Source organism: Neovison vison, chromosome 3, assembly GCF_020171115.1.
Source record: "Neovison vison isolate M4711 chromosome 3, ASM_NN_V1, whole genome shotgun sequence".
Taxonomy (NCBI): domain Eukaryota; kingdom Metazoa; phylum Chordata; class Mammalia; order Carnivora; family Mustelidae; genus Neogale; species Neogale vison.
The window spans coordinates 224194545-224214766 of record NC_058093.1 but is presented as its reverse complement, the minus strand read 5'-3'; the positions used below and the strand labels follow the sequence as shown (position 1 = coordinate 224214766).

The 20222-nt window shown below is 47.8% G+C and overlaps 1 protein-coding gene across 1 annotated transcript in view; it reads left to right on the top strand.

Moving 5' to 3' along the window:
* ACACB (acetyl-CoA carboxylase beta) overlaps positions 1 to 20222 on the top strand; it is a 123910-nt gene that overhangs the window by 6272 nt on the left and 97416 nt on the right. Inside the window, exon 3 of the mRNA XM_044244094.1 lies at positions 15690 to 16345. Coding sequence (XP_044100029.1) covers positions 15699 to 16345 — 647 coding nt within the window. The 5' untranslated portion in view covers positions 15690 to 15698. The remainder of the gene's footprint in view (positions 1 to 15689; positions 16346 to 20222) is intronic.

Sequence of the window (20222 nt, the reverse complement as noted above, 5' to 3'; positions counted from 1 at the left end):
GGGTCTGGGTGGGAACACAGAAGCAAAAGCAGAAAAAGGAGCAAGAGATAACCATGCCGGGGTGCAGTGGTGGGAAAGAACATTCCAGAACATGGGCCCATAAGCACAGAGGGCCCAAAGGGGTCCAGTGGCCAGAGAGTAGTTAGGGGGGCCAGATGTCCAGGGTCATGTGGATCACAAAAGAATACAATGTAGAGCCACTGAGAATGTGAAATTCAGTTCAGCTGCCCACCACCAGAGTGCGCAGACTTGGGGCAAGTTTAACTCTTGAACTCTAAGATTATTCTTCATTTAAAAAAAGGTGGGGGGCTTCTCAGGATACTGATTCACAGAGTGGAATGAAGTGATGCTTATAAAAATGCTTAGTACAGAGCCTGGCACATAGTAAATACTAATAAATTTTAACAGTTAGTACCAATATACAGGTTTTAATCAGTAGACAGGTGCCTTAAATTTTGGTACAGAAGTCAAGTTAACTTTTTTTTTTTAAAGATATATTTATTTATTTTGAGAGAGAGAGAGAGCACACAAGTGGGAGGGACAGGGAGAGGGAGAGAGATCCTCCAGCAGATCACACTAGGCTCAGAGCTCGACCCGGGGCTTGACGTGGGGCTTGATCCCATATCCCCAAGATCATAATGTCACATCCTGAGCCAAAACCAAGAGTCTCAACCAACTGCACCACCCAGGAGCCCCAACTTTTAAAAAAAAACAAAAACAAACAAACAAAAAACCACATTCAATGGTAGAGAGAATTAGCACAATGCACCCTCTCTGCATTTACCACCCTCTTCAGTAACCATCAACTTTCTGCACATTCAGTTTCGTCCACCCACACATACACCCTTTTCCCTGTGTTTCCCCCATTTTACTGTGAAAAATTTCAAACCTGAAAGGAAGTTAAAAGAATCCTGTGGGAGCACCCCATACACCCATCACATTTCAAGTCAGTTGCAGACATCAGTACCTTTCTCCCTGAGTACTAAATTGTCCTGAGTACTAAACTGTCCTTAACTAGAGTTCTGGGGTCCCCCAGTCATGGGGAGGGAAGATTGTTTTCAAGCAACTCTCAGAGCCAGATAAATACTTTAGTGCCTATCTCTACAAGAGATGGCCTTTTAAAAAAGGCATCGTCATGATTGTTTCCAACACCATTAACAGCATTTTCTTAACCCAGTACCCAGTACCCGGTTCATGCTCCGCGCCCTCTTTCTCAAAGATGTTGAACACTCATTCTGTTCCCATCAGGACCCATTAAGGTCCTATTAAGTCTCTCTTCATCTGTAATAACCACCCGGCTGCCTTTATTAAATGCCAGTTACTTATAGAAGAAAGTCGGTCATTTGTCAAATGGAATTTTCCACATCTTGGATGTGGCTGATGACGCATCTCTCAAGCGTCATTTAATGAGTTTCTCTGTCCCTGTAAATCAGTGCTCGGGTCTTGAAGCTTGTGAATCGGTTCAGGTCCAAATCCTTGGCAAGACTACTTTGACATGCTGCCATGTCACCGCATGCCGTCTACCACATGGCATCGAAAAGAGTGTAATGTCAGGTTATCCTGCTTTCAGTGACATGAACTCCTCGGTGCACGTGGGAACCAACGTCAGCCTTATAAAGTCCCTGGCAGGCCTTGACTGAGTAGTTCACAAGCCATGGATCGTCAAAGCCCTACCTAGGTCCATGTTATTTCCTTACTGGATGCAAATGTGGTTTCCTGCTTCCCTCCATCCTCGTTCACATTATTAGCTATCATTCTATAACATACGACTCTCATCCACCATCTGAAATACAGAGCATTTTCCTATAGGAAAGGCAAAATGCTCTGCTGCGTCCTTTTTTTTTTTTTTTTTTAATCCCCCAAGTTTGTTATCAGAGTCGTGATGGCGCCATTGTGAGCTCCCAAGGTTTCAGTGAAGTTGTTTTTTTTTTTTTTAAAGATTTTATTTATTTATTTGACAGAGAGACATAACAAGTAGGCAGAGAGGCAGGCAGAGAGAGAGGAGGAAGCAGGCTCCCTGCTGAGCAGAGAACCAGATGCGGGACTCGATCCCAGGACCCTGAGATCATGACCTGAGCCGAAGGCAGCGGCTTAACCCACTGAGCCACCCAGGCGCCCCGTGAAGTTGTTTTTGTTTTGAGGAACACGATGACCACATGGTTTTTGAAACTGCTCAGACGTATTTCAATCCACTGCAGTGATCACCTTTTAATGGTCCCAGGTATCTCAACTTTGGCAGGGCAAACCCCCTCAGGGTCCTTGCTTTCAGGCAGAGCAAGAAATTGCAGCTCACTGTGTACATTTCTGCCCCAGGCCTGGAGTGAGCCATTTCCCCCAAGCAGTCCTGGTTCCTTTCAGTGGGAAACATACTTAGAAATCATAATCTGGGACAAGGAATGTTTTAGAGGTTCCTCCTGTGCATCATGGTCTGGGGTCAGGGAGCTGGGTCAAGAGGCTTGTACGTGGCTCAAGTAAGTGATAACAGGGGCTTGACCTTGATCTTAAGTAAAGCACTTGGCACCATGCCTGGTGCGTCATGGAGAGCGCGATAAATATTAGAACACTTTCTGTTTGTGTTCTTTATATCAGTTTGTGTAAACCTCACCAAAAACTCTCTAAGGAAGGCAGTCTTACCATCCCCACTGAATACGTGAGGAAACCAAGGCACAGAGAGGTGAGGAAATTTGCTGAAGGTCACACAGGAAATAAAGAGCAGAAACAGAATTTGGAGCTAGGCACTCTGGATTCCATACTCCAACCAATACACTGTGTCTTTTTTTTTTTTTTAATTTTTTAAAAAAATTTATTTATTTGACAGAGAGAGATACAAGTAGGCAGAGAGGCAAGCAGAGAGAGAGAGAGGAGGAAGCAGGCTCCCTGCCGAGCAGAGAGCCCGATGTCGGACTCGATCCCAGAACCCTGAGATCATGACCTGAGCCGAAGGCAGCGGTCAACCCACTGAGCCACCCAGGTGCCCCCAATACACTGTGTCTTAATTTCAAACCCGGGAATGACCTAGATTGGTTTCTGGCAGAAAATGTGACCTACCAGCCGGGCTGGCCTGCTTACGCTTGTTAAATTGGGATTCCAGCTAGGGTCTCCAGGGGCAGGCCATGCGTTAGACCCTCTCCCTGCCCCCAGGGATTTCTGCAGCCGTGCCCTTTAACAGGTGCAAATATGCCCTCTGTCCACACAATTTACCAGCTCTTCCAGCTCTTTACTTAGTCTTTACCAGAGCGTTTGTGAGGTTGGCCTCAATCACAACTGAAGAGCTGAGGTCTAGACATTCAAATCCAGAACTGTCACTGCAGAGTTTCCTGGCTGCTGGCGGTGCCAAGGCTCCAACCCCGATTCTTTGTCTAGAGCCATTTTTGCTTTTTGTTCAGGAAGGGACAGGACAGAGGAGAGGTTGCTCCTTTTTAGAGAGATAAATCACCCATGGGACTCTGATGATTCCTCCCAACATTAGCGACCAGATTGCTAAAGCTAGCGGGAAATGCTGGCACAACTTCTCAAGGAGAGCAACTGTCCCCAGAAGGTCAGTTTGATTCAGGTTGGGAGTCACATCACCGCTTTTCAGGTTGGATGGTGCACTGGCCCTGCCCCGGGACTAGGCTTGGGAGAGGCCCTCAGCCAGCAGAGCCAGGGGGTTTTGGTGGAAGGGATAACCCCCCACATCTCAGCTCAGCATCAGGGAGAAGTCTTGCTTGACAAAGTCCCTTGGTCGCTAAGGCAGGGGCTGCTCAGCACAACCCCAGGTAGGAATGTTAATGAGAAAAAGAACTACGGTAATCGTAGAAACTCCTGATGGCATGCCTCATTTATTCCAAGCTAAGCAGTCTATGTACGTGAGTTCATTGACTTGCCCTTCGGGGTGCTGAGGTTGGTCCCGTTACTGTCCCCATTTTACAGACGGAACTACTGAGCTCGGGGTTAACTGCTCTGCCTTTGGTCACACTGAGGGTGGGGGAGCTGATTTTCCAGGCAGTCAGAGTGCAGAGTCTGTTGACTCTCGCACTATAGCTCACCATCACTCCGGGAAGGAGCTGTAAATCCCTTCCACCTCCCGTGACCCTGCAGGGTCATTTGTCCCTGTCCGCTGCCCCCACCCCCACCCCTTTCTCAGCACCAGGCAGGCTGTTTGGTTCCCGGAAAGCGCCAGAGTTCTTGGCTCTGGCTTCTAGGTGTTCATGCCTCCTGTACCATAGCCCACCAGCGCTCTTCCTCCACTTTCCTGCACATCCAACCATCAACTTTGGCAGTTTCTACAAGGATGGCTCAGGTTGGCCTCAGATGGCCTCTCAACATTTCTCCACAAGGCAGGCACCCGGCTGAAACCGTTCGGGCTAGGTTTGCCTGGGCCTGCAGATCAACCCCATCAAATTTTGGGCTTGGCTCACCAGGCGCTCATTGAGCACCTACAGTGAGCGTGGGAAAACTGAAATTCACTAGCTTTTCATGAATGCGTTTTCCTCCCAGAAGCTGTCTGCTGATGCTACACACCCGCTCAACTCACATCAGACAGTTTGGGATTTAGTACCAAAGTACAGACATGTAGATGATCTAGACCTGTTCTCATGGTCCTTGGGCTTCTCCGGAGCCCCAGATGTTCTGACAAATGACTAGTTTGAGAACTATCGAGCCTCCCTGGTTCTCATTTCCAGACTTCGGATTCCACCTGTCAAAGAAGGTAGCCCATTAATCAATCGAATCAACAGCCTGCCCCCCCCCTTACAAGTGGAGACTTTGGAGTCAAGGAGAGCAGGGCTGAATTCTGTGTACTTCCAGGCTGTGTGACTTTGGGTGAGTCACTCCCCTTTTCTGGGCATTGGGTTTTCATGCGCAGTCTGTGGAGTGCGATGAGGGCACTACTTCCCCGGCAGCACTTTCTTGAGGAGTAAAGGAGGAGCTGCACACAGGACAGTAACTGCGATGGAAGGCGTCACCGTGTCATCAGCACGAGGAGCTTTATCATCTGTGATTAGGGAATTAGGGACAGTGTGGTGTGTGTGTGAAGTGAGGGGTGAAATTCTCTTGCTCTCCCTGGCACTTTCCTTCTCGGGCGAGGAACCATGACATCTCACACACCCAGTGCCCTCAGCTCAATCTCAAGGGAAGGCGAGATTCTTAAATCAGTCCCTTCCTGCCCTCTCATCTGCACCGTCACATGTCATCTTCAGATCCAAAAAATATATATATTAAAGAGAACAACGAGTATCTTTCACAATAGAACACTTTGCTAATTGCTGCTCCCGGTTAAGTAACTTTGGCAGTGCCCCATCTTTGTCCAGTGGTGTTATTAATTCACCATCTGGTATGATACCAAGGGCAACCTCTGGCTTGTGACATCTTCCCCTCCTTAGTAACCTGGCAAACTCCTATTCATCCCTCAGAGGCCCAGAGCAGATGTCACTCTTCGTTCTCCCTCATGCCTGTCTCCACCCTTGGAAGGGTTGGCCTCTTCCTGATTCTGGGAGTCTAGTGGCTAGATCTTGGTTCGAAAGACTTGTTCTTGGTCTGAGCAGGACTCTCCTGTCTCCCACAAAGACCTTCTTAGGAGAAGAACACCAAAACCCAGAGAAGTGATTGTGCTATTTATTTCCTGATTGCATTTTAGCCCCATAGCAAGTGGACCCAGGGATTTAGGAACCAGGTCACAGCTCTGAGAAACCTAGCAGTACGGACAGTCACTTTCCAGATCTGCTAACTTGGGAGCCATCTCAGGGCTTATGGAGGGAAATCCTGCCCAGAGAGCAAGAGCACATGAGGGTTAGGAGTGTGGCCTTCCTGATTGAGGCCACCTGGGTCCTAAAAGTCTGAAGGTGGGGAGGGACTGAGCTTCCAGAGGGGTGGAAAAGCATGCAAGGAAAAGCTGATGGGAGGATGTGTGTAAAGCTTGTAGCACAAGGGCTGTGTTAGGTTGCACACTCACCAGCTGCTAGTGACAGAAAAACACTCCCAGTGACTTACTAGGCATCACTTCTGATCCCCTGTGGCGTTCTCTAGCACTGCCTTCCTTTCTTTAACCCCCATGTCAGCATTAAAAACCACCCCGCCTCGAAAAACAAGAGCAGCAGCAACAGAATCACACAGCGTCCCCGGGAATGTCCCCGTTGGATGAGGGACTAGAGAAGAAGTTAATCCAGTCTAGCCCAGGCTGTGGATGCCCCAGAGATTTCCACCCTTCGGGAAGTCACCTGCCCTGCGGTGCCCTCCTTGACAGCTTTAGGCTGGGGACTGGAGAAGCTGAGGAGTCCTAGGGCTGTCTGCCTGTCCCACTTGGGCCTGATCCTCAGGTCCTCAGGGAGTGGCCAGGACACCTGATTGATGGCGCATGGGCACCTGTCACCCAAATGTGAGTCCGCGGTGTACAATTGTGCAGGCAGATGCTGGGCAGAAACCACGCTGCCTGCCTCGATCACCTGCCTCGTCCTTTGCATTTCACCACCCCAAGTAGGGGAAGGCCATGTTCAGTGACTATGTGGGTCTTGGCTCCTCCTTCTCCTAATCCTCTGATGTGGATGGGTCTTTATCCTTCTGCTTCTTTTTTCTAGACGAGGAACCGCAGGCACACAGTGGGAACACAATGTGTCTAAGATGACAGTCTGTGGGGTGGTGGGGCTTCACAGTGGTGACTCAGCCTGCCCTGAACTTCTCCATGCGCTGTATCCCGTGTCCCGCACAGGCAATCACCTTGGACTCCTGGTTAGGGATGTCCTTCCGCTATGTGGCAGGTGGCCACCTGAAGTTCCCGGAGGGTACTGCCCAAGGCTTACCCCACTGATAGGGGACAGAGCCGAGATGTGAACCTGGGTCACCTCCCAGGGCACCAGAGAGAGATGCTCAAGGACAGTAGATTTTTGCTGTGAATGGTGCCTTGGTGTAGAAAGAGCACCGGCCTGGAGCTGGGACCTTAGCGCTGGTCATGGCTAGGTCCCTTATTTCACATGGGACCTCTGGCCTCTGCTCATTTAAAAATAAGGATGTGGGACACCTGGGTGGCTCAGTCATTAAACATCTGCGTTTGGCTCAGGTCATTAATCTCAGCGTCCTGGGATGGAGCCCCACATCGGGCTCCTTGCTCATCAGGGTGTCTGCTTCTCCCTCTCCCACTCCCCCTGCTTGTGTTCCCTCTCTTGCAGATATCTCTTACAGATAAATAAAATCTGTAAAAAAAATTTTTTTTTAAATAAGGACACTGACCTCACTGATCCCCAAGTGTTCCCTCCTAGGGTGCAGATTGGAGCAGGTGGATTTTTTGGGAAACTCGGTGACCTGTGACCCCTGGTTCCTAGAGGCCCGAGTGCAGGTTACTGTATCCATCAGACTCTTTGCTGGGGTTTGGCCAAGTGAGGCATGATGGAAAGAGAAGTAGAGTATCAGGGCGGCTTGGAAGGCTCATGTGGCTAGCTCCTATCAACTTCGTTATTTCTGAATTAGCAAAAGGACCTTGGGCCATCCCCTTGGCAGCTGGAGGGCTCTTGGCTACCCCTTTGCCCTGACACTCCCTCTTCTCTTTCCACCATGCCTCACTTGGCCAAACCCCAGCAAAGAGTCTGATGGGTAAACACATAGAAACAGAAGGCACTTGTAATTAGGGGAACATTAGGGGAGCACACTCTAGAGACAGATTTGGGCAAGAGGGTGATTATATAATCAGTGAAATAGGCCTAAGTACAGGAATGTGGCAAGCTAGAGGGAGGTGGCCCGAGGGGCTGGCCCTTAAGTTGCTGAGCTGAGATCAGGGGATCTGAGATCAGGGGAGGCCTGAGCAAGGACCTTTACAAATAGCTTATATTTGCGGGTGATGAATAAGAACATGGCTGACTTGGGTAAAAATTCACCCCTGTTGGAGCACTGGCCTGTCCAGACTCCTCCCCCCATGGCCTGATGCATGACACCAGCCTCCTCCTGAAAGATGACACCCTGGGCCCCTAGTCACCATGTAGGCGCCTCTCCGACCCACACAACCTTGGAGCTGGTGGACGTGGCCACAGCGATGGTAAGTATTAGCACACAACTGTGAGTTCATCTTGGTGGGAGGAAAAATCTGATTGTGACATGGGACTGCTGGTCGAACGCTGACATTCTGCCCTGCCTGGGAACCTTGCAGACCTGGCCAGGTCTGGTATGTGTTGTGGGGGTGGGGAGCAGCTGGAAAGCAAATCATGACCCCCAACTCCAAGTCCCCCCCACCACCAGCCCCCTCCAGTGTTCATTTGGTCTCTGTGCTGTACTTGTTGGTACCAAGTGGTTTCCTGCATTCACGATGACTAGAGCCACGATTGCTCTGACGCCTGGCAGCTACCACTTGGGTTTTGTTGGCAAGAAACAAAAATAGCTTTGGCTGAGCTCATTTTTCAGGTCAGGTGGATTATTTCAGCAAAGGGCAACAGCTTGCATGGCATGGTCTGAAGAGCTTCACTGGGCGGACTTTTCTAGCCTTTTTACTGCTCATGGGATCCAGCTGCCTGCACAGTGCTCCTCCTGGACCACTGTGCATGTCTGGCATTGTTAGTTGACATGTCGCTCTGCTGCTCCGTCTTCCAGGGACACAGCCAGGTGTCTGGTTTTATGATCATATCCATGTGCTCGTTGTAACACTGTCTTTTTTATGGAATTTATTCATATCCACTTTTGGTGGGAGGGGCACAGAGCAAAGGTATGGGTGTCAGGGCTGGATCTGAACAGCGTCAAGGTGCCTAGCTTCTCTGAGCCACAGTTTACTGAGCTGTGAAATGGAAGTTAAAATAATGACAATAGCTCTAATATCCATCACAGCCATTTTGAAAATTGGAGGCTGGCAGGCTTTCTACACTTGCAAACTGTACGTATGTGTAAATGCTGTGTTTCTAGGTTATCCCAGGAGCAAATAAATGCAGGTAAATGGGGCAAGAGTGAGTATCCCCATTTTTACAGATGGGAAAACTGAGACCCAGAGTTTGGAAGCTTTCTCAACCAGTTCCCCCTTTTGTTTCCGTGTACTCACTGGGGGAAAGTTCTAGTATGGTGGCCTTTGGGTCCCATGTCATTACTCTGCAAAAAAAAAAAAAAAAAAAAAGATACGTGAGTTTTTCTCTGCAGGTAACCTCTGCAAGGTCGGTGTGGGGTATTAGATCCATGGCCCCTTTCAGAATAACTGCAGATCTTAAAAGGATTTTCTGAGTGGGAGAGGGGCCCCGAACTGGAGAGAATTGCTGGTCGCTCCATTCATCAGAGGTTCCAGTGTACTGACCTTCCCTGTACCTGTCCCCACAAGCCTGCTTACCTGCCCTCCCCTCATCCTACTCCCTGTGTCACTCATCACACGGCCTGCCTGGCATCTGCAATGCCCTGTAGCCATTTGCCTAGCCAGCGGGGATTTCCTGAGCAAATGCCCAAGGAGTTCTTGTGATGCAACCCTTGCCTAGTTTGGTCAGTTTCCCAATGAGGATCAAAGTAAAGAGTGCCTTCTTGGGGTTCCCAGATCCCAAACCGCTGCAGCCTGGTTTTGCCTCGATGTAGCTCTTCTGTCTTCCAGGGGGTGACTCAAGTGCTTTTCTCTTTTTTCTAGGGCAAGAAGATGCTAGCATTTCAAATTTATGCAAAATGCCAGCTTGCCTTCACCTATCAGGTGGAGCTCAGTGTGTGTACACCCGGATTTATTATTCCTTCAGTACATGCTTTTGGGGTACCTCCCATGTACCCCACACCAAGCTGGGCCCAAGGATCCTGAAATGAATGACAATTGGTCCGTGTCTCTGGGGGCCTCCAGATGGGCCTGGGGAGACCAGCAAACGCTGTGTTTCTCCCCTGTGTTGTCTTTGTTGCCACAGTGGAGGGCCGTGGGCGTGGATTCCTCTACCCCATCACACTCTCCCACCCGGGAAGGATGCAGCCCTCTAACCGGCTGGGCTGCCAAGGGGGCGAGAGGGCTTTGCAACATTTTTGGCAATGCCATCTGTCAATGATTAGTTTCCAAATCTTCCTCAGGAGGCATGTGTGAGCCAGCAGTTTCAGGATGCTGACCTTTCTCACTTTTTTAAACTTTTTGCAAACTTGCTCTGTGCCAGGGAAGAGTTTCCTGGAAAGACTTCATGTGTCTCCCAGGAGGATTTTACCATTTGGAAACAGAAGGGCGGGAGGTTCAGACCAGTAGTGGTCACCCAAGGGCAATTTTGTCCTCAGAGATGTTTGGCAAGGTCTGGAGACATTTTTGGTTGTCACAACGGAGGGGAAGGGTGCTCCTGGCACCTTTGCTGGGTAGAGGCTAGGGGTGCTACTGAGCACCCTATGAGGCACAGCATGGTCCCCGCACCGTGAATACCCTAGCCCCTGAAGCCCATGGTGCTGTGGCTGGGGCACCTTGGGGAGAGCGCCAGGCGAGGGCATCTGACAGTTGGGTGCTGCTGGGCACATGCTTCCGTCCATCTGAACTTGTTTCCCCCCTGGTTTCAGTTGTTTGGGGCGCTGCCTCTGGGAGTGAAAGTATTGGGTCATAGAGCAGTTCTATGTCCCACATCTTGAGGAACCACTGACCATTTTCCACAGCAGCTGCATCGTTTTACGTTCCCACCAGCTGCGTGCAGGGGTCCGGTTTCTCCCTGTCCTCGAAGGCCACTTGCTCGTTTCTTCCCTTCCTTCCCCTCTTTCTCACTCCCCCCTCCCTCCCTCTTCTCACCTCCCCTCTTTCCCTCCCTTATTCCTTCCCTCCCTCCCCCTGTCTTTTCCTTCTTTCCCTCTCTCCTCTCTTCTCCCCCTCTCTCCTTTCCTTCCTTTCCTCCCTCTCCCCCTCTCCCTCCCTTCCTTCTTTCCTTCCCTGCTTTCTCTCTCCCCCCTCTCTCCTCTCCCCTCCCACAAGCGGTCCTTGTGGGTGTGAAGTGATACAGAGCAGTTCTGATTTGCATTTATGTTATGACAAAGATACATCTTTCCATGAACTAGTGGCCATTTGTCTATCTTTGGAGAAATGTCTATCCAAGTCCTTTCCTCGTGTTAATTTCAGGTTGTCTTTTTGTTGTTGAGTTTTAAGTCTTATGTATATATTCTGGATATTAAATCATTACCAAGTATGTGTTTCACAGATTTTTTTTTCCATTCTGTAAGCTATCTTTTCACTTTCTTGAGAGTGCCCTTTGATGCACACAGTGTTTAATTTGAGTGAGGCCCTCTTTATCTATTTTTTCTTTCTGCTTAAGCTTCTGGTGTCACATCTGAGAATCCATTGCCAACTGCATGGTCACAACAATTTACTCCTTTGTTTTCTTTTAAACTTTTTGTGGTTTTTAGTTCTTATATTTAGGTCATCAACTCATCTTTTTAAAAAGGAATTATTTATTTTAGAGAGAGAGAGAGTACGAACAGGAGGGACAGAGGGAGAGGGAGAGAGAATCCCAAACAGACCCTATGCTAAGCACAGGGATGATGAGGGATGAGGGCGTGTGGGTGGTGGGCTCAGTCTCATGCCCCTGAGATCATGTCCTGAGCCCACATCAAGAGTCAGACGTTTAACCACCTGAACCACTCAGGTTCTCCAGTTTTTCACTCATTTTGAGTTAATTTTTGGGTGTATCTGAGTTAGGAGTTCAACCTCATTCTTAAGCTTGTGGAAATCAGTTGTCCCAGAACCATATGTTGGAGAGACTATTCTTTCCCCTTTGAATTTTTTTTATTTGTTTATTTTCTTTAGTAATTTCTATACCCAATGTGAGGCTTGAACTCACAACCCCGAGATGGAGAGTTGCACGCTCTTCTGACTGTCCAGGTGCCCCCTCCCCTCCACAATGGTCTTGATACTGTCATAGAAAATCTATTGACCATAGATTTATGGGTTTGTTTTGGGACTCTTCATTCTGTTCCATTGGTCTAGATGTCTGTCTTTATGCCAGTACCACACTATTTTGATTATAGTTTCTCAATATATTTTGAAATTGGGAAGGGTGAGTCCTCCAACTTTGTTCTTTTTAAAGATTGTTTTGGCTATTTGAGTTCCCTTGCAGTTCTGTATCTGTATATTGCTTCAGGGCATAGGGCCACCTTACCAACAGAAAGTCTTCCAGCTCACCAGCTCAGGATGGCTTGCATTTATTTAGGTCTTCCTTAATTTCTTTCAGCAATGTTTTGTCTACCAGCATTGCACAGGTCTTTTACCTCCTTGGTTAAATTTAATCCTAAATATTTTGTTTATTTGGATACTATTGTAAATGGAATTGTTTTCTTTTTTCTTTTCTTTTTTTTTTTAAGATTTTATTTGAGAGAGAGAGAGAGAGAACATGAGCACACCAACAGGGGTAGTGGCAGAGGGAGAGGGAGAGGCAGAAGCAGGCTCCCCACTAAGCAGGGAGCACAATGGGGGGGCTCGATCCCAGGACCTTGAGATCATGACCTGAGCTGAAGGCAGACGCTTAACCTACTGAGCCACCCAGGTATCCCTGGATGACATTGCTTTCTTTCTTTTTTCTTTTTTTTAAAGATTTTTATTTATTTATTTGACAGAGAGAGAGATCACAAGTAGGCAGAGAGGCAGACAGAGAGAGAGGGGGAAGCAGGCTCCCTGCTGAGCAGAGAGCCCGATGTGGGGCTCGATCCCAGTACCCTAGGGTCATGACCTGAGCTGAAAGAAGAGGCTTTAACCCACTGAGCCACCTAGGTGCCCCTGGAATTGCTTTCTTAATTTCCTTTTCAGATTGTTCATCGTTGGTGCACAGAGGTGCAACTAATTGATCTTGTATCCTACAATTTTGCTTAACTTGTTTATTACTCTTATTAGGGTTTTTTGTATGTGTGGGTTCTTTAGGATTTTCTGTACACAGGTCTCTCTTGGTTTTTGAAAGTTCACGTTATACCACTTTCCTTCTGCAAAAGACCTATATTAGATCTATACTAGTACCTATTTTCACTAACTGGAAGAAACCCAAGGAGGAGTTTTGCTTTTAGGAGAAAAGGTGAAAAGTGAAAATAGCATTCAGCGTTTGTTTTGCAGAGAGCTGTTAGAGAGGCAGCTTGTACCCTGAGCAGCGTCAGTGGTACTGCCAGGCTCCTTTGGTAAGAACTATGCTCAGCACCTCAGCATCAAAGCCACCATAGCTTTGAACTATGTCTGTGAGCATCTGAGCTTTGTCTTGATTTATTTTGTGTATCCATTAGCAAGATGTGTCCTAAGCTACCCAGAAAAGCCTAAGAGAAGTTATTTCATGGGTATAGGAATGCTCAAAAATGTGTCCATATAAATTAATGGTAATTGCTTCTTTGCTTTATGCCATTTCAACTTAAAAAAAGGTTTTGTAAGAACTTCTCTACTTTTGGATAGCAGGAATCCTGTATAGGATCATGCTGTCTAGGATTAGAGATGATTTTATCTCTTCGTTTCCAATTTGGATGGCTTTTATTTCTTTTTCTTGTCTAATTGCTTTGGCTAGGATCTTCAGTACAATGTTGAATAGCAGTGGTGAAAGTGAGCATCCTTGTCTTGTTCCTGATCTTAGGGGGAAAGCTTCCAGTTTTTCAACCCTGCGTATGTATCAGCTATAGGTTTTTTCATAATTATGTATTATTACACTGAAGTTCCCTTCTTTTCTTATTTTTCTGTTTTTTATCAAGAAAAGGGTGTTGTATTTTGCCAAATGCTTTTTTTGGTGTTAATGAAGTGATCATGTGGTTTTCCTCTTTGTTCAATGAATGTTCAATGAACATTGATGGATGCTGAACCACCCTTGACTTACTTTTCTTTAAAAAGAAGCTTGATGGCCTTAAAAGAAAAAAAAAAACCCTCCTGGTCCTAAGTATAACTGGAAAATACCCTTGACAACATTTTGGAAATTCTGTTGTGCAAAGTCTGCAGGAATTATTCAGATCACACGGTTCTAGGAAAACTTGAGAACTTTTCCACTTCCCTTATGAATATGATGTTGAGGGATGCCTGGGTGGCTCAGTGGGTGAAGACTCTGCCTTCAGCCCGGGTCATGATCTCAGGGTCCTGGGATTGAGCTCCACATCAGACTCTCTGCTTAGCAGGGAGCCTGCTTCCCCACTCTCTGTGCCTGCCTCTCTGCCTACTTGTGATCTCTCTCTCTCTGTCTGCCAAATAAATAAATAAAATCTTTTAAAAAAAGAATATGATGTTGAAATTTAAAAAGAAAAAAACCTTTTATTTATTTATTTTTTAAAAAGATTTTATTCATTTATTTATTTACTTGACAGAGAGAGAGAGAGAGAGAGAGAGAGATCACAAGTAGGTAGAGAGGCAGGTGGGTGGGGTGGGGGGTGGAAGCAGGCTCCCCGCTGAGCAGAGAGCCCAATTCAGGGCTCTATCCCAGGACCCTGAGATCATGACCTGAGCCAAAGGCAGAGGCTTCACCCACGGAGCCACCCAGGCGCCCCAAGTAAGAACCTGTTAGATACTAAATTGATATGCTTGAGCTTTGCGGTCTAGCCTTTTATTTATTTTTTAATATTTTTGTATCCCTGTGGCAAAATTTGTTCTGAAATTTCAACATGTTCAGTTTGTGTTTTTGTTTGCTTCTTAACAATATTTACTTCTAGCGCTCCTGGGTGGCTCAGTCAGTTAACTGCCTGCCTTTGGCTCAGGTCATGATCCCTGAATCTGGGGATCAAGTCCCACATTGGACTCCCTGCTCAGCAGGGAGTCTGCTTTTCCTTCTGCTCTCTCTCCCACTCATGTTCTCTCTCTCAAATAAAATCTTTTAAGAAAAACAATATTTACATCAAATAACAATGATCTACTCATTAGTAGGCAGAGTTAGTGTGCCAGAAAGAGGCATGGGTAAGAAATCAGAATGTCTGGATTCATGTTTTCGGCAAAATGAATTTCTGTCTGCTATTAAGCTCTCGCTTTAAAAAAAGAAATTGATTTGAGGAGCACCTGGCTCAGTGGGTTAAGCCTCTGCCTTCGGCTCAGATCATGATCTCAGGGTCCTGGGATCAAGCCCCGCATTGGGCTCTCTGCTCAGCAGGGAGCCTGTTCCTCCTCTCTCTCTCTCTGCCTGCCTCTCTGCCTACTTGTGATCTCTCTCTATCAAATAAATAAATAAAATCTTTAAAAAAAAATAAAAAATAAATTGATTTGAGAGGGAGAGAGAGATCATGCACAGGAGCAGGGGGGAGAAACAGGGAGAAGGAGTAGCAGATTCAGCACTGCTCAGGGAGCCTGACATGGGGCTCCATCCTAGGATCCCAGGATCATGACCTAAGACGAAGGCAGCTGCTTAATCAACTGAGCCACCCAGATACCCCTCCATTTCTTCTTTTTTTTTTTTTTTTTACAACTTAATGATCACCTTTTGTTTCTCCTTTTTTCCCTCTATTTTTGTTTTGTTTCTCCTTTTGTTTCTCCATTTTTTCAGTTAATGGGCATTTGAACTGTTTCTCCTTTTTGGGTGTTATGAGTCTGTAACAAGAGCCCTTTAAGAGGTGTGATCTGTTTCTCTCTTCCATGCATGTTTCTGATTCATGGTGAGCATGTATTCATGTACCTAAATTAAAGATGAGAGGCTGACATCCGAGGAGTTCAGGAATGTGCCCAGAACCACGGAGCACATTGTGGGCAGAGCCGTTTTGCTCACTGCCTTTGGCCTCTGACCCTCTCAGCTGAATGCACAGAACCCCAGCTGCTTCTCGCCCCACGAGCCCCTGGAAGATGGAAATAACTCAATTTTGTAGACTCTGAAATGTCTTTTCCTTTTTCCTTGCAGGCTTTCTGAATGATATTGCTTCTTTTTCTATCTTGTTTGATTTTCTCCTGCTTGACCTTTTCCTGGTTAAAAATCTGGGGGAAAATGACAGACTCTATGCCAGTCACCAAGAGTAAATCAGAAGGGAGCTGTATCCCAAGCCAGGAGCCCTTTCCAGCATCAGACAGCTCAGGGGAGCCACCGCAGAAAAACAGTGACTGCAGCCCTCTGCCAGAGACTCCTAACCAGGCCAAGCCAGCCTCCCACAAAGGTCCCAAAGATGCCTGTCGGCCGAGAACTTCCAGGCCACCCCCACACCAGAATCCCCCAGGAAACCCCCATACCTCAGATAACACCCCTGCCGCACTCCAAGCCAATGGGATGGGGACCGAAGGCCTGAAGACCCTGGATACGAGTGGCCTGCCATCTCCAGCCAAGCCCCAGGGCCAGCGAGCCAGACCCTTCTCCAAAGAAGACGAGAAGCAAGAGCACATCAAGAGGCAGCTGATGACCAACTTCATCCTGGGCTCCTTTGATGACAACTCCTCTGATGAGGACCCTGGCGCTGGCTTGTTCCGAGAGTCTTCCCGGAAGGGCAGCCGGGCCAGCCTGGGGACCGTGTCCCTGGAGGCCGCTTCGACTGTAGGCGAGTCTGAGAACCACATTCCCGCTATGAGGTAACGTGCCCTGGGTCCTCATGAGGGGGGAGTGCAGAGTTAGGGTGAGGGCTGCCCCCTTCCCCGCTTAGTCAAGCTGTCCGCTCATGCCCATGTGTCGAGGGTAGTTACGGGAAATATGGGAAATATAAGTCTTGCCTTTTTCCTTCCTTCCTTTCAAAATTATTTATTGAGCATCTTACCGCATCTACAGGGCCCTATGCCAGGAGACTGTCCTTTTAGAAGGACTTGGCCTGGTCGGGGAAGACGGCCTTGTGTGTGATTCATTAGAATTTAAACTGAGTGAGCTAGGGCTGATAAGAGCCACAGAGGACAGTGAGGGCCTGGAGGGAGGGCCAGTTTCCCTGCCTTCTAATGAGACAGTCATGTATTTGTTCGCTGGTTCTTTCAATGGGTAACTAACAACTGAAATCCATGCCTTCCCCTAGGGGTGCCTTCAGAGCAGAAACTCAGGTAGGTTTGCTGGAAACCAGTGCCCATAGGTCCCTGTTGGTGGGAGTGTGTCCTAGGTGTGCAGTTTTTCGCTTTGTTTGTTTGTTTTTGTGGTTGTGTTCAAGCTTTGCCACCTCCCTTCCCCGATTACAAACAGAATACAGTAGTTCCAGGTGGGAAACGCAGGGAACAGACAAGCAGGGAAAAGAGCCGCCAACCATCACTCCGCAGGTCAGAGAGCTCTCTGCCCCCCTTCCAGGGTTTCTTCCCTCCTCCTGGTCTGTTCCCTCCACTAGGGGTACAATCTCACTGTCTGTTCCTTTCAGCACCTCTTGTACTCTCTCTCCCAAATGTGAAAAGCTGGACGAGGAGGTGGCTTCTTCCATTCAGGCACCCATGTTCCCAGGGAGCTTAAGTTGAGCCCTGGTGACTGGAAATAGAAGGTAGAGAAAAGAAAAAAGTCAAGTATTCCCCATCCTGATGATCTCCAGGGGGAAACTAGTTTGAGGTTCTGGAAGGGTTCAAGGAAGGGAAAGCTTCAGGGTCTGGTATAAAGCTCAACCTTGGCTCTGTCGCCCTCCACCCCCTACTGTGTGACCTTGGGCGTGGCATTCCCCTCTCCCTGCCTCAGCTCCTCATCTGGAAAATGCTCACAGGATTCAATGGGATAATGTTTGTGAAGTATGCACGGGGTTGGGTACACAGTAGGTACTTAATAAGCAGTAGATTCCCCTACAGCTCCCTTCCTTGGCTTGTTCTTTTTCCCCCACCCCCAGCACCCACTTCACCCATCACTTTCCCATTTATATCAATCATCCACTGATCCCTTAGAACAACAGTACAAGGCTGGTGGCAGTGGGTCCCTATTTTACAGATGATAAAACTGGGGCTCAAAGGTGAAGTGCCTTTCCCAAGATCACACAGCTGGGAGGCGGCAGAGCCAAGCTTCCAGGCCAGGTTCTCCAGACTGCAGACGGGGTTCCACTGTGCCTCGGTGTGGTCCCTCCAGTGATCGCCAACATTTGCATTCCTCTGAACTGGTTCTTAACTTTCAACATGGCAATTTTGATAGGGATTAGGGAAAAGTAAGTGCAATGAATTCCTCCAAATTGACAAACATCCGAGATTATGTTAGATGTGGATGTCCCCTGGGTTGCTAAGTGGTATCTAAGTAGGACAGGTGGGTTAGATACATTTATCACAACAGCCCCAACAGGAAGCAAGATACATTGCTACTTTCAAGGAGCATCCCAGCAGGGAGATGGGAAAAGTACAAATAAACAGGTTAACTGATGATCTCTCAGTGTGACCAGTGCCAGGAGGAAGACAGGTTACAGGAGAAGGGGGCCCCTGAGGGGATCTATTTTAGAATGAGGTGGTCAGGTCAGTGGAGAGCTCTCAGAAGAGGCAACTTTCAGATTAGACTTGAGCAGGCCAACAGAACTTTTTGCCATGATGGAATGTTTTAGAACTGTGCTGTCCAGTATGGTAGCCTTTAGTCACCTGTGACTATGGAGATTGACCTGTGACTAGTGTGACGGAAGAAGTGAACTTAAAAATTTAATTTTAATTACTTGAAATTTAAGTAGCGTCATGGGTCTGCTGGCTATTACATCAGCACAGCTCACTGTCTTCCACCACCATTTTTAGGGGTCTTTGCTGGTTTGTGCTTAAACCACAGCTTTTCTGAGGTGGTGAATTTATGAAGGCAAAAATCCTTAACTAAGTAAGGGCCTATCTTTGCATGACAGCACGCCAAAATATTAAATGAGTTTTCTGCCTTTGTATCTTCATTATGTAGAAACTTAGCACTATAGGTAAATCATTTATCATGCCTTATCCAAGGACTGGGGGGAAGGGGGGACAGAGAGATCTTGGTTTTTTATAAACTGTGGGGTGGTGGGAGATGCAAAGGGCTGTAGGAGGGCACAAAGAAGACACTGAGCTGTGTGACCTTGGGTGGGACCCTTATCCTCTCTGAATCTCTACTTTCTCATCTCCAGCATGAGGAGGCTGGAGCAGCCCCCTGAAGTGTGACACAAATCTCACTGGGCCTACGGTTATTTTGCCCCAATCGATGTGCTTTTCAGAGTCTGGAATTGAGGATTTTGGCACCCAGGACAACTCAGGTAGTTCTGCTGGTGCCGATTTTGGCACCCAGGACAACTCAGGTAGTTCTGCTGGTGCCTCCCAAGATACTGGCATTTCTGTGAGGAATGTTGCAGGCTCCAGCAGGGTCCCCAAATGAGGGGCCTCTGATGAAGGAGACCAGCATGGGTTCGTTGTTCCTAATGACCTGGGATGAGAATCCCATGGGGCGGTATCTTCAGGGAATCAAGGCTTAGACCCTTGTCCTGGTGCTGTCTCTGGTGGTTGGTTGGATGAAAAAGTTGCTGTCATAACCTGTGTATTCTTGCCTGTTGGAAGCAGTGATATCAGAACGAAGGTGAGGGTTCCATCATCCTCTTGTAGAGTTTTTGCCACTGATGTTTTTGCATCTTTGGGAGCCTCAGTAGCCTGGTGTTTGGCAGCCCCCACCTTGACCCTTTTGCTCATATCCATTGGTAGTGTTTTGGGTCAACTCTGAAGAAATGTTCAGTGGGGCCTCCCAATGCCCCCCAAACCCTCTAGAGTGTTGCTTTGTGGAGAGCCACTGCTTGGCTCTTCTTCTTATACAGGATGGAAATGCCTCTTCCCTGGGGCCCACAGGTCAAAAGCCCAGGCCACTTTCATCTGGAGGGTTGAGGACATGAAGCCTGACATAGAAGACCAATGTGGTGATAAAGTATCCCTGTTAGAATCCCGAAAGCTCCCTGTATTATTATTTTTTTCTGATTAGCTGCTAAATAACCTGCACTCTTGGGCACATCCCCTAACTTTTGGAGGCTCAGTTTTTGCAATATGGTGGCTGGGAGTTTCAACTAGTTCTTGCAGCCCTTCCCATGTCGCAGATAAAGCTGAGACCTGGGCAGGGGGTGTTATTCCAGGGGTCTGCACTCATGTGGAAGCCACAGCAAAGCAGTGGTAGAGGTATGTCTCTGGATTCTCCTGCTGTAGGCAGGTTCTGCAGAGCCACTTGGTCTCCGTGTCACCTCAAGGTCACCTTGTGGTCCATGCTGCTTCCTGCCAGGCCACAAGCCAGGCAGCTGGATAGAAAAAGTTCCTGTTTACTTCTGTGGCTTGGTGGGAGCTCTTTTTGAATGATCTTCAACAGGGCCTTGTCTTCCCCCTGTGCCCTCACGTTTCCAGAATACTCACACTTATGTCCCCATTCTGGGCCTTTGTGTCTGCTGTTCCCTCTGAACTGAGATGCTCACTTTCTCTTCACGCCCTTAAACCTCCCCCTAGGGCCTGTGTCCAGGTGTGTGGCCTGTGTGGTCAGCTCTGCTGTCACCCTCTTGAAATTCTTTTTTTTTTTTTTTTTAAGATTTTATTTATTTGACAG